At 39.6% G+C, this 12,500-nt stretch overlaps 1 protein-coding gene across 3 annotated transcripts in view; it reads right to left on the bottom strand.

Moving 5' to 3' along the window:
• Ptr (patched domain-containing protein) overlaps positions 1-12,500 on the bottom strand; it is a 152,337-nt gene that overhangs the window by 95,147 nt on the left and 44,690 nt on the right. The window contains exon 2 of one of the 3 annotated variants that reach the window (XM_070132417.1): positions 9,814-10,195. The exons of the other annotated variants lie outside the window; for them this stretch is intronic. Coding sequence (XP_069988518.1) covers positions 9,814-9,920 — 107 coding nt within the window. The 5' untranslated portion in view covers positions 9,921-10,195. The remainder of the gene's footprint in view (positions 1-9,813; positions 10,196-12,500) is intronic. 3 annotated transcript variants of the gene reach the window in all.

Here is a 12,500-nt window from a genome sequence, read left to right as displayed (position 1 = left end):
CAAAGATTGTGAATGAATGAGGGAGGGAGAGACAAATATAGAAAGAGAGCTAGATAGATATTGATACGAAACAAGAAAGAGAAAGAGATCATAGAGATAAACAGACAGAGACAGAGAGACGAAATACCGTACCCAACATACCAACATGGTTCACTGACAAAATCTATACAAATACAAGAATGCCTCTATACTTTACAACGCTGCCGACAGAAATATCTCCACAAGAGCGAGAGAACGAGAAAACCACTCAAGAATGTGTCAATCAGATCACTCTACAAAACAACAACAACATTAATAAAAATAAATAATGAAAAAAATAAACAAATAAAATAGATAAACAAATAAAATAAATAGATCATTCTACATACAAAACAACGAGATATTAATAATAAAGAATGAAAAATAAATAAATAAAATAGATATACAAATAAAATAAATAGATCATTCTACATACACTCTCCCGGCGTTCGCGTGCGTTCCGTACAGTGCGTGCAGCGTATGTAGTGACGTCACAATGGGTAGACTGAATAATTCATTTCAACCAAACAATTACCTTTCTTTTGATATCAACTTTAGAATATAAAGCTGATTTTTTTTCTCTATTGAAATATAACTTTCTTATTTATTTATCTATTTTGTTTTAAAATGAACGTGAACGACATATTTCCAATTGGAAACGGAAAAACATAGAGGCGTTTATATAAGTGCTTGTGTGTGACTCAGTGTATGTGCGCTACCGTGTGCGGGTTTAAGTACTGGAAAAAAAACATCTAAGTTACTGTACTTATATAAATGTGCCTTTAAGAACCTGCTTTAAGAAACTGCACACACGTCCGCCAAGGTTACTCTATGGACTTGTACTTACGGACTTATATAAACGTAAGTACATGTACACACGTCCGGTGAGTGAATGTGCAGATTTATATAATGAAAATATGTGCGGGAATCACCTGTTTACATTCGTGGCTGGGCAACTAACATGGAAGGGGGGAGTGTCTCGTGTCATTTGGGACACGTCAGAAGATCGACATGAAGAAGAAGAAATAAAAGAAGGAGAAGAAGAAAACAAGAAATGGAAAAATAATAACAGGAAATAGAAGGAGGAGGAGAAGAACACAAGAAATAGAAGAAGAAGAAATAGAAGAAGACAAAAAATATACGAAGACGAAGAAGAAGACAAGAAATAGAAGAAGACGAAGAAGACAAGAAATTGAATAATAATAAGAAAAAGACAAGAAATAGAATAATAATAAGAAGACATGAAATAGAAGAAGAAGAAGACAAAAAACAGAAGAAGAAAAACAAGAACAAAAAAATATCCCCAATAATCTTAAGAAAGGGGGGAGGGGGAAAGGGGGGGAGGGGGTCGGCGGGGCAGAATAGAAGAAGTTAGAGAGCGCCCGTCGGAGCCGAGGTCAGTAGGTTAGCCCAGCCTGTGACCTCGATCCGGGGGTCTCGTGGGGCATCGCCGTCGGTGCAGGGGAGATGGCGGCGGCCGACGGAAGGGCATCCGGGCCCAGAATGCTCTTGGAGTGATCTGCGTTTGAAATTTTGCCGCGAGGAAGGGGTGGGGTGGGGGGGGGGGGAAGGATAGTCGGTGGAATGGCTGTATTACCCTCCCCCCCTCCTACCCCCCAAAAAAAAAAAAAAAGAAAAAAATATATAATAATAAAATAAAGTTTAAAAATGAAAATAAAAGAAGTTATAAAAATAATAAGTAAAAAATAAACGAAATAATAAAAATAATCAGCAAAAAATAAACGAAATAATAAAAATAAGAAATAGAAAATTTACATAAGAGATAAAAAATAAAATAAATAACAATAAAAAATAAATAATAAGAATAAGAAATAAAAACATATACAACAGATTGATAATATAAAAAATCGTAAACAGTAAAAAAACAAAATCAAAAAACAAACAATGGACAGACTATACCTTTGTTTCTTATCGCTCACAAAAAGAGCAATAACTCACAATTAGGAAAACCCATTAGACAGCAACACGCGCGCAGTTTCCAGCAATATTATTTCCCGCAGAATATTCGTCGCCACGCTGACCAAAATGGCGCCAAAAAATACCCTCACGAGAACAAAAAAAACTGATTAATGCACGTAACGACGATCACGACTGCTTAAAAATATATATAACTTATATAAAAGACAGATTTAATGGTGTCCTTGATCTTGAAACGGAAGGGGAGGAAAACAGTAGGTGAGGAGGAGCAAATAAGAGGTTAACGAGGGAGGGAGGGGGAAGGAGGTGTGACGGGAAAAAGAAGTGCAAAGATGTTGGAAGGGAGAGGGAGAAGGAGAATACAAGAGTGGGAAGATACAGAAGTATGGAAGATGGGGGAAAAGACAGAGGAAAGTGGATTACAGGAGTGGAGAAAATGAAGAAAAGAGAGAGAGGAGACGAAGAGAATAAAGAATTGAATAATCTACAGAATAATAATAATAATACAGAATTAAGAAAAACTGAAAAGAAAAAAAGAGAAAGAAAGAGAAAGAGAACACAAGAATCGAGAAAGACAAAGAGAGAAAGAAGAAGCCAAAGAGAAGGGGGATTTCCCTTAAGCATCTGGCAGAGTGATTCACAACCCACGCGCGCGGTTTGCAATCCATCGTTTCCTCTCAGTCCTCTCAATCTGCCTCTTCTCCCCAAGGACAAAGCCCAAAGATCCGCTGTTCTTGCTACTCCACTAATTGCCTTCGGTTCCTCCTCCTTCCTCTTGTTATGTCCACAAGCAGACTTCCGTTGCCTATTTTTTTCTCATTTTTTCTAGATTCTCTTTCGTAAGTAAATTTTTTTTTCTCATTTTTTTCTCATTATTTCTAGATTCTCTTTCGTAAGTAAATTTTAGCAAAATAAATATATAAATGGAAGCAAATACTATGAAAATATAGTACATAAAAGATTGAATAAATGAATAACAGCTAAAATAAATAAGTAAATGAAAACAAATACAATAAATTGAAAGTAAATAAAAATAATAAATAAACAACAGCTAGAATGAATAAATAAACAAAATAAATAAACAATAAAACGAGATGATAAACAAAACAAAAAAGTAAATAAACAATAAAACCAAAATATAAACAAAACAAAAAAGTAAATAAACAATAAAATGAAAAAAATAAACAAAACATGAGTAAATAAACAATAACATGAAGTAATAAAAAAAACAATAAAACCAAAAGATAAACAAAACAATAAAACTAAATAAACAAGAAAACGAAAAATGATAAACAAAACAAAACAAAATTAATAATAACCACATCCTCCGTTATTTCCAATGCAGTGAGCTCCCAAAACAAAGCGTAAGGACTGCTTATGAAAACAAATGAATATTCTGACCAGCAAGGATACATTACTCGGGTATTTCCTTGAGTTATCACCAAGCACCCATATTTCTGTGTTTTTTCTTGTGATGCAACAATAGAGTAGCTTTTTTATGATATATTAACAAACTTATCCTTGCAATTGCCTTTCTAATATCTCTTTATATCTGTCTGTGTCTGTTAGGTCTAATTTATCCTGTCTTTCTACACCTTCCTTTATTTCCTTTCTCGCTTTCTCTCTCTCTTATTCTCCACTTTCTCGCTGTCATCTCTTTTCTTTTCTCGTTAATTCTCTAACTATCTTCTCTACTACACATCTACTCCACCTCGCTTTTTGTGCTCTCATTCTCTCCACATTTTTATTCCACCCATCTCCACCTCAAATAAGTGAGGATTATTAGCGTGAAATTTAACCAAAGTAATTAAAGGTGCGAAAATTACTCAATGCAAGAATATTTAAGTCACCGCTGAAATGTCAACACGGACTGCCTGAGTAAGCCGAGTTTAACACATGCATACCCTTGATTTCCCGTTTTCAATGATATCGTCGAAAACACTTCACTGAAAACAGCACATTTCAACCAAGAAAACTAAGTATAATGAGTTTGACATCCCATATAAACTGAATTAAACAAAATCTATTAACCAATCTAAGCAACTAGTTATACCAAAGATTCCACACGAACTGATTCGGCAAATCCGCCAACGAGATTCCGGGTTGATAAAGAGCCCTACAAACCGCATCGATCTCATTCGCGCTGCCTGTCATCGGGCTTGTATAAGAGCGATTACCCCGAGCGGCCGGCGTGAGGACTTACACAAGCTCGCCTTCCGGGAACAATCGGCGAAAAAGGACAATCCTGCAGGCGTGAGGGAGGGTTTGTATAACGCAGGATGTGCGTCATAGCCACTGCTTCAGGGACTGTTCGAATGCCGAAGTTATATCATACAATAAAAGGTTCTTTTCGCGTTGGGTGATATGATTTTTTAGGGGAAATTCGACGGCGAATATTCGAATCCACTCTAATCATTCCAGGAGACCTGAACCACGTAGCTCAGTCAACGCCATGTGTTGACACGGAAAAGACAGATATCAAATAATCTATTCATGCCTTCCCTCCCAACAACTTCGCATAAAATAACAAAACAACCAAGTCCTTCCTGTTAAAGAAAGAAAGGAAAAAAGAAACAATTACCGCGTCCCATGACTGTAACCTCTACAAACTCGAAGGGCAAACGTAAAAGGACATAAACACTAATCACGACAGATTCACAGTCCATCCTCACTCTCCATGAAAAGAAGAATGACTCGCCACAAAGAGCAGGATTTGTGAATGCGAATCCTACATCACCGCGCGCCATCGCTGTCCACCAGACCATTGATAGGATATGGACTCGATGGACCATTTCAAAGGGCAGGGGCGTCGGTGTAAGAGTGACTTGCGAAGGGCAATCGCTATCTTATTCCTCTCGATAATACGATATTTTATATGACGTTTACTTTACGTTATCTTTCCTGTGCGACGTAAGCGATCAAGATATAAACGCATAGAAGAGATTTAAAAAATGATAAAGAAATATATAATGATAAGCTGAGTAAAAATATTCGTTGTTGTTTTTACAAGTCATCTTAGGTCACTTCTCAAACTTACCTGGTTCTGCGACCTTATGAAAACCATGTGACACGTATTTGCGGACATACCTGTTGGAGAGAGAGAGAGAAATATTAATAACCTTGAACTTTCTTGTAAACATGTCCTAAAAATAAGATAAATATACTGATTAAAAAAATAAATAAAAAGAAAGATCGTAATCAAAATATTGGAGTTTAAAACAGCTGACGATCGCAGACTGGTAAACAATAATAAAACATAAAAATAGAAAACGAAAAAAAATAAAAAACGATAACTTTTCGACCCTTGTCAGTCTTTGCACTTTGTACCAGCTGGTTGTTCAGGAAGTAAATGATATTTCTGCTTCGAATATCAGACAACTCATATGACGGAATACAGCGCACCAATGCAAATCGTATTTTTTCCCCTACTTTCCATGCAAATATACAAGTCGATGCCAATTATGTTTTAAGAACCTCATCGTACCATTACAATGTATGTCGGATAGTAATTACACGCTGCCAAGTACACATTCTGAAGCAAGTATTCCATTCATAATGTAGATTCCGTTTTCTTAGGAGTGCAAACATAACATCTATTCATGTTCAACATTTTCACATTCGCCATACACACACATACAAATATCAATAAGTAATAATTCCAAAGAAAACAAAAAATAAAAAATAAACAAACACCGCAGTTTCCCATCTCAAGGAAAATTGAGCTGTGAGCTGTGACAAAAATCATACCCGGCTTTCCAGTTCCTATTCCAGTTATTTCTAGTTCTTATTCCAGCTATCACTTAATCCATCATTGCCATCTTAAAACACGGTGATAATGGCACAATTCGAGACAATTCGTCGTGTTGTGTATGAAAATCGGTTGTCTGTTTGTTTAGATGAGTTCACAACCGTTTTTCGAAGATTAGTGTTTATGAAGGGAGACTGTAGCGTTATAATTGGTTGTTTTATCATTGCATGTGCATTTAATCTAATCAGGATAATGCAATTGCAACCTATTTTTCAGACTTTTCTCTCTTTACAGTGAATATGTGTATCTGTAGACTGCACATTCTTGTATTTATTATACGCCTCTTAGTCTATCCGTGTCTGCCTGCCTGCCTGTCTCTCTCCGCCTCATATATATATATATATATATATATATATATATATATATATATATATATATATATATATACACGTCTGTTGTGTATCGTATAAGAGAAATCTATCTGCCTACACGGTGAAAACGAAGCCAATTGTAATTACGAGAGTTCTTACATCCGGTAGTTGGCCTAGCAGCTGCGGTTAACACCCCACCTTATGTCGCTCTCTGCATGGCTTTGGGCTTCGGGCTTCGTCATGTCACAAGATTTTGTTTTTTTCAAAGCACAGCAGTTGGATATTGTTTTTATTATTATTATTATTATTTCTACTGTCTTTTTCGTTTCCAAGATTTTTGTTTCGGAAGGGAATATTATTTTTCAAATTTCTCCTGTCTTTTTTTTCGACGTGATTTTTGGTTTCTTTAAAGCACGGCATATAAATGCTTTTATTTGTATCGTCTTACCGATGCGTGCTTTTTTTTCTTCAAAGCACGGCAGCAGAGATAATAACATTCTTATTTCTACAGTGTCGTTCGCCAAGGACACTGGTTTCTTCAAAGTTCCACCGCCTTCTTCGCGGAACGATTATGACAGGGAGAAGCGTGCCAAAGTTGTTTGCTTACGTGTTTTATCTTGAATTATGAAGTGAAATGTTCTTTTTCAATTTTCTTAACGACTGTGCTTTTGCAACAGTCAGGGTGAACGCTCTTCTGCCTTCAAGCAAAGCTCAGACCACAGTACTCCTCCAAGTCCTTGGTAAACGCTATATACACAATTTCTTCAGCTAGAGCAGACCGCAAAACCGTAATATTGGTCTATTTATTTTTTATCTATTCCTTCTTTTTATTCTCAATATGCCCATAAGATAATTCTCAAAGCGCTAAAAATGAATTGATGGCTATTTCTACATACACATTTTCCTTTACAATATGTATATTCTTAACAAAACCACATCGCTTTTAAACCTACATCTCCCCATCATATAAAACTGAGAATGCTTATGCAATAATCATTCTGAAGTAGGTTAATTGCATGTGAAAACGGAATACACGCTCATTGTCTTTCTTGACTTCTATTTAGGTTATGCACATCACGCGTCATTTAACTGTGATGTCACTTTTATGATAAAAACGACCGATAGTTATGCTTTTATGTCTTGTGAAAAAATATGTCGATGATTGAAGATTAACGGGACACGATAATAAATGGCAATGGTCTGCAAAGGTGAAAATCATCAATGAGTTATCGCAATTGATGTGTGAGGCAATCAGTGATAGACATTACACTGTAGATTGTCACATGCAAGCCCAGTCAAGAGTTAATAGACAGCTATTTGATATTTGATAAGGCAAGCAAATAAGAACACATGAACACAGACATACAGATGGACAGACATGGACGGACACAAACACACATACACAGATGGACAAACATACGCACGCACGCCCACACACATGGGCAGACACACACACACACACACTCTAACACGCACTATGCATCTTTATGTACTTAAGAAGGTAATTAACACCATAAACACGGACCCAATACCCATCATAATCCAAAGGCAGAGAGAGAGAGAGAGAGAGAGAGAGAGAGAGAGAGAGAGAGAGAGAGAGAGAGAGGGAGAGGGAGAGGGAGAGAGGGAGAGGGAGAGAGGGAGAGAGGGAGAGAGGGAGAGAGAGGGAGAGAGGGAGGAGAGAGAGAGAGAGGGAGAGGGAGAGGGAGAGAGGGAGAGAGGGAGAGGGAGAGAGGGAGAGAGGGAGAGATTAAGAGAGAGGGAGAGAGACACGAAAAGTTTGTCATCACCCCCTCCTGCCTGACGACACAATGTTGCCACCAGGTGTTCGTTTACTTGAGGGGAGCTCGAACACTTTCATTTCCTATTTCCTCATTAAGACACAATTTTATTTTATTATTATTGCTATGTCGTCTTCATTTTAAAAATGCGCTTTTTTTCAATTTTAACATAAACTTATAAACGAAGCAAATCCGTATTCATGAAAATATGGTAATATATGACCTGAAGAACTAAGAAAGAAAAAGAAAAAACGAAAGCAGAAGAAAAGAAGAACAAAGAAAGCATCAAGGTAAGCCGGGACTTAGAGATCCAGGTCAGGTGCAAAGGGAACACAGATATAGGCCTAGATACCCCTGCATAAACCCCGAAATTCCCCTGGGAGACCCTATGGGTACCTGCGAGCGGGCGTCGACAATGAATTCTTTGTCCACTAACCACACTTTGCAGTCTCCGTCCGCTACCTGTCCCTTGTCCCCTAAAAGATGTGCTATTTGGATAAAATCTACGAAGTTATTGCTACACTGGGGGGTCCGTAGCCTGCGGTATAATCTTATTTGCTTCCTTTCCCGTCATATATATTCTTCCTTGCTTCTTTTCCCCTCCTTTTCTCTTCTTTGTATCTGTCTGTCCCATTTCTTCCTTTTTCTTTATTTCTTTTTCCTTTGTACTGAAGACAATCATGCCCTTTGCGTTTTTTAAGGATAAAACAAAATCAATTAAAAAAAAACATCAGGCATTCAGAAAGGTCCACAAGGATGCCTTTTCATCCTACAACTTTATAAAAAAAAAAACACAGTTCTTGAACTAATCTTGCTGAGAGGGAGATGGAAGAAGGAGAGTTAGTGGAGTATGCGTGTAAGCAAAAAAACTCATAAAACAGAAACCGTAGGCCATTCAACCGGACCGCACAAGTTAAGCAAGCAATGTAAGGTCCAAAGTTGTTTGTCTTGGCCGTTCTTCGCTTTGTTAAAACGTGAGTTATCTTTATCGTAATACAACCAACACCCTTCTTTCACAGATCACTATCCTCACCCTATCCAAACACCATTCTATCACCACCATGCATCTATTTCGACGTAACTCCCCCCCCCCCCCCCAATTAAAATCTACCATCACCTTACATATATTTTACCGTAATTACCCCCTCCATAAAAAGAGACATTTGAGAGCATAACCAAGCGAGTAAACAAACGTCATTCACAAACAGCAGATGGTGCTGAGGTGGCGCTGAACAATGCTCCCCCACTGAGCTTTCTATAGTAGCCACACCTGAAGGATATTGACGATTGTTACGACATGTGGACAGTCACCATACTACAGTCATGCCTCATAGATCATAGAGGCGGTTAGAATTGCGGCGAGGGAAATCTACATGTGATAATATTAATATTGTGGCGGGAGAAGTACATAAATGTTATTTCTTTAGGTGCATAGATAGATGGCGGCTGTGGACTCGTTCCCTCTGGTAAATGATTTATGGTAATACAGGCCGACTCGATGTACATGCTGATATGTGTACCTTGGGGAAGATTTACTTTCTATTTTTACGCATTTTCGTATGTGAAGGGCAAATGTTTGGAAGTGGTAATTATGAATTTAGCCATTACAAACTTCTCTTGAAAACCTGTGTATATTAGATATGGGATTTATTTTCTATTTCTATACATTTCTTGTTTCTCTACGATGAAAGCTGATGTATTAAATTTCATGGAAGTCAAACAACGCATGCTTATTAAACATACAAGACAGGTTTATCACTCTTGAAAAAAAAACTTAAATCTAAGAACGTTGGACTTGAAACATCAAAACCGGAACGAAGCCATCCGAACACCACAAAAAAAAAAAAAAAAAAAAAAAAAAAAACGGACACATCAATACATCACCAACAATATCACATCCGTCACTATAAAATACAACATACAACACGAGTCACCCTAATAAGAGAAAAAACCTTACCCATCATAGCGCTGGTGTTTGGTACAGAAGCCTCGTTGGGTTTCCATGGCGTCGACAGGGGGGAGGGAGGAGGGGGGGAAGGAATGGCGGCCCGATCCGTTTCTCATGCTTGCCTCCCGCCTCGCTCACTCTCACTTTCTTGTGCTTGTTACGTTCCTACGCAATTATCCGAATTATGTGTTTCTTGCGGGGCCTTTGGATCGATCTTTCTGAAGGTTGTCGCGGAGGGAAAAAAGAGACACTTCACTGAAGTTTATCAAGCTTTCTCTTCCTCTTTCAGCACTTTTTTTCCAGCCAACGGAAGGTTCTCAAACGACACTCCACGCAGTTCTTCTAATCTGATTGTTTTCTCATAACGGGAACAAAATCGTAATCGTTCAAGCTGAAACCCGAAAAGAAAACGTAAAAAAAAATCACTCAAAGAAAATGGGATGTCAAGAGGCCTTTCTGGGAGCACCGGCGCTTGCAAACGCGCAAGCACAACTGATTAAACCGCTGCCTATCGCTGCCCAAGAACACTCCGCCCCCCAATGTAGGAATACCCGGACAGGATTTCGAACTGACATTCGGGATTTCCAGTTGCCAGAAATTTCCTCCTTTAAATTGGAAAGTATCACTTTCCATTCTCGATTATGCAAGAGGTGCATTGCAAGTTTCAAATAATCAGATTTACTACATATAACGTGCACACACATACACACCGTCTTAACCACTATCGGATCTCTCCAAAAACTTGTACAAAACAATCTTTCGCAACGGCCATATTTTACATTTTAGCTCAAGGATTATATCAAAGAGCGGCTGAAGTCACCCAAGCCTGCATTGGACGACTCTCATGCACATGAACGGGCACCACTCTTCTGACTTGATGTCTTGTTCATGCTTGTTGGTTCCTCTGAGACATGTATGCTTGCATATTTTCTCCCTCTCTCTCCCACGTGTTTTCGCATCGCATCAAAACAAATCTGCATGAACGTTATTTCATAATGCAGTAATGCACATTATTGATTGCATAAGCTATGTACGTGTCAGCATGAGTGTGTGGTGTTCAGAAACAGGACAGCGAACTGATGTTAACAGCTGAGAATGCGGGGGAAAGAAAACAGGAAAAGAGAAAGAGAAGACAAGGGAAGGAGGGAAGGAGAAAGTAAACGAAGGAGAGAGGGTGAGATGGAGTGTGTGTGTGTGTATGTGTCTGTGTGTATGTGTCTGTGTGTATGTGCGTGTGCGTGTGCGTGTGAGCGAGAGAGAGAGAGAGAGAGAGAGAGAGAGAGAGAGACAGAGAGAGAGAGAGAGAGAGAGAGAGAGAGAGAGAGAGAGAGAGAGAGAGAGAGAGAGAGAGAGAAAGAGAGAGAGAGAGAGAGAGAGAGAATGAGTGAGTGAGCGAGAGAGAGAGAATGAGTGAGCGAGCGAGAGAGAGAGAGAAAGCAAAAAGACGAAGCGAAAGAGAGAGTGCGTGTGTGTGACTGAAAGTAAAAGGTTACGACACGAGGCAGCTGAGATAACCTTTGCCGTGAACGCGTCGAGGAAGAAGAGAGTGCAGGAGGCTTACAAAGGAAGGACGAAACGGAAGCAGAATGCAAAAGAAGCCTCATTTTAAATGATAATGTCCCTAAATTAAAAGCGGTCGGGGGTTTCCAAGGTACAAGCCAGTGGCCCGGATGTCCTGAGTAGAATATGATATTTTCCATCTAGACAAACAACAGAACTTCAGACAGCAATCGATAAAAAAAATCGATCGCCAAGTATTTTCCCACACCGTGTCTAGAGAACAAGCGAAGCGATCAAAACGGTTCATCAATATTGCAGTGTACCGAGGCGGCTTGCAATTTCTTCTATGAGGATGTTGCAAAAGCCGGGGGTTGGCGGGGTCCCCTTCACCGGCTGGCGAGTGTCCAGAAGCACCGCTTGAGCCATCGTCCGATTCCTGGACCGCTGCTGCCGTACTTTCATGAACGTGCTATCAAGAGCCTAGGGGCGTTCCTAGTGCCCTTCGCCCCCCCCCCCCCTGGCGAGTCAACCAGCTGCCAAACAAAGACCTGAATCAGTCGGAAACTATTTCCTGCCGCCTCCTCCTCCTGCCCCCCGATAGCGATCAAGTTACTGCGGTATATTCCGACGAATTATGTCAAGAAGGATGTGTAAGGAGACCCGCCGCGCGAAGGAATATCCCCAAGGTCCTTCCCTGCTAGAAATATGCCGGGGTTTCCAGGTTCCTTCCCCTTCGCCTTCTCTTGCCCTTGCCCTCCCCTCGCCCCCTCACCTTTCCATTCCCTTTCCACTACCCCTTTTCTTTCCTCCTTTCCCTTTCCACTACCCCTTTTCTTTCCTCCTTTCCCTTTCCACTACCCCTTTTCTTTCCTACTTTCCCTTTCCACTACCCCTTTTCTTTCCTACTTTCCCTTTCCACTACCCCTTTTCTTTCCTCGTTTCCCTTTCATTTACCCCCTTCACTTACTTTCCCTTTCTTTTCCCTTACCCCCTTTTACTCCTTCCCCTCCCTTTCCCCTTCCCTTGCCTCCTTCTTCCCCTTGCCCACCTTGCCCTTCCCCCTTCCTCCTCTTCCGCGTCCCGAGGCAGCCCCCGCAACAGAATACTTCCTAGGAACGCAAGCGAAATCTCAAGGTGAAAGGGCAAAAGTAGTTAACCTAGTTGAACGAACGTGACAAGTCTTGAAGTGATATAAA

The sequence above is a fragment of the Penaeus vannamei genome, chromosome 1, assembly GCF_042767895.1.
Source record: "Penaeus vannamei isolate JL-2024 chromosome 1, ASM4276789v1, whole genome shotgun sequence".
Lineage (NCBI taxonomy): Eukaryota > Metazoa > Arthropoda > Malacostraca > Decapoda > Penaeidae > Penaeus > Penaeus vannamei.
The sequence above is the reverse complement of the archived record's forward strand: the minus strand, read 5'-3'. Positions and strand labels throughout refer to the sequence as shown.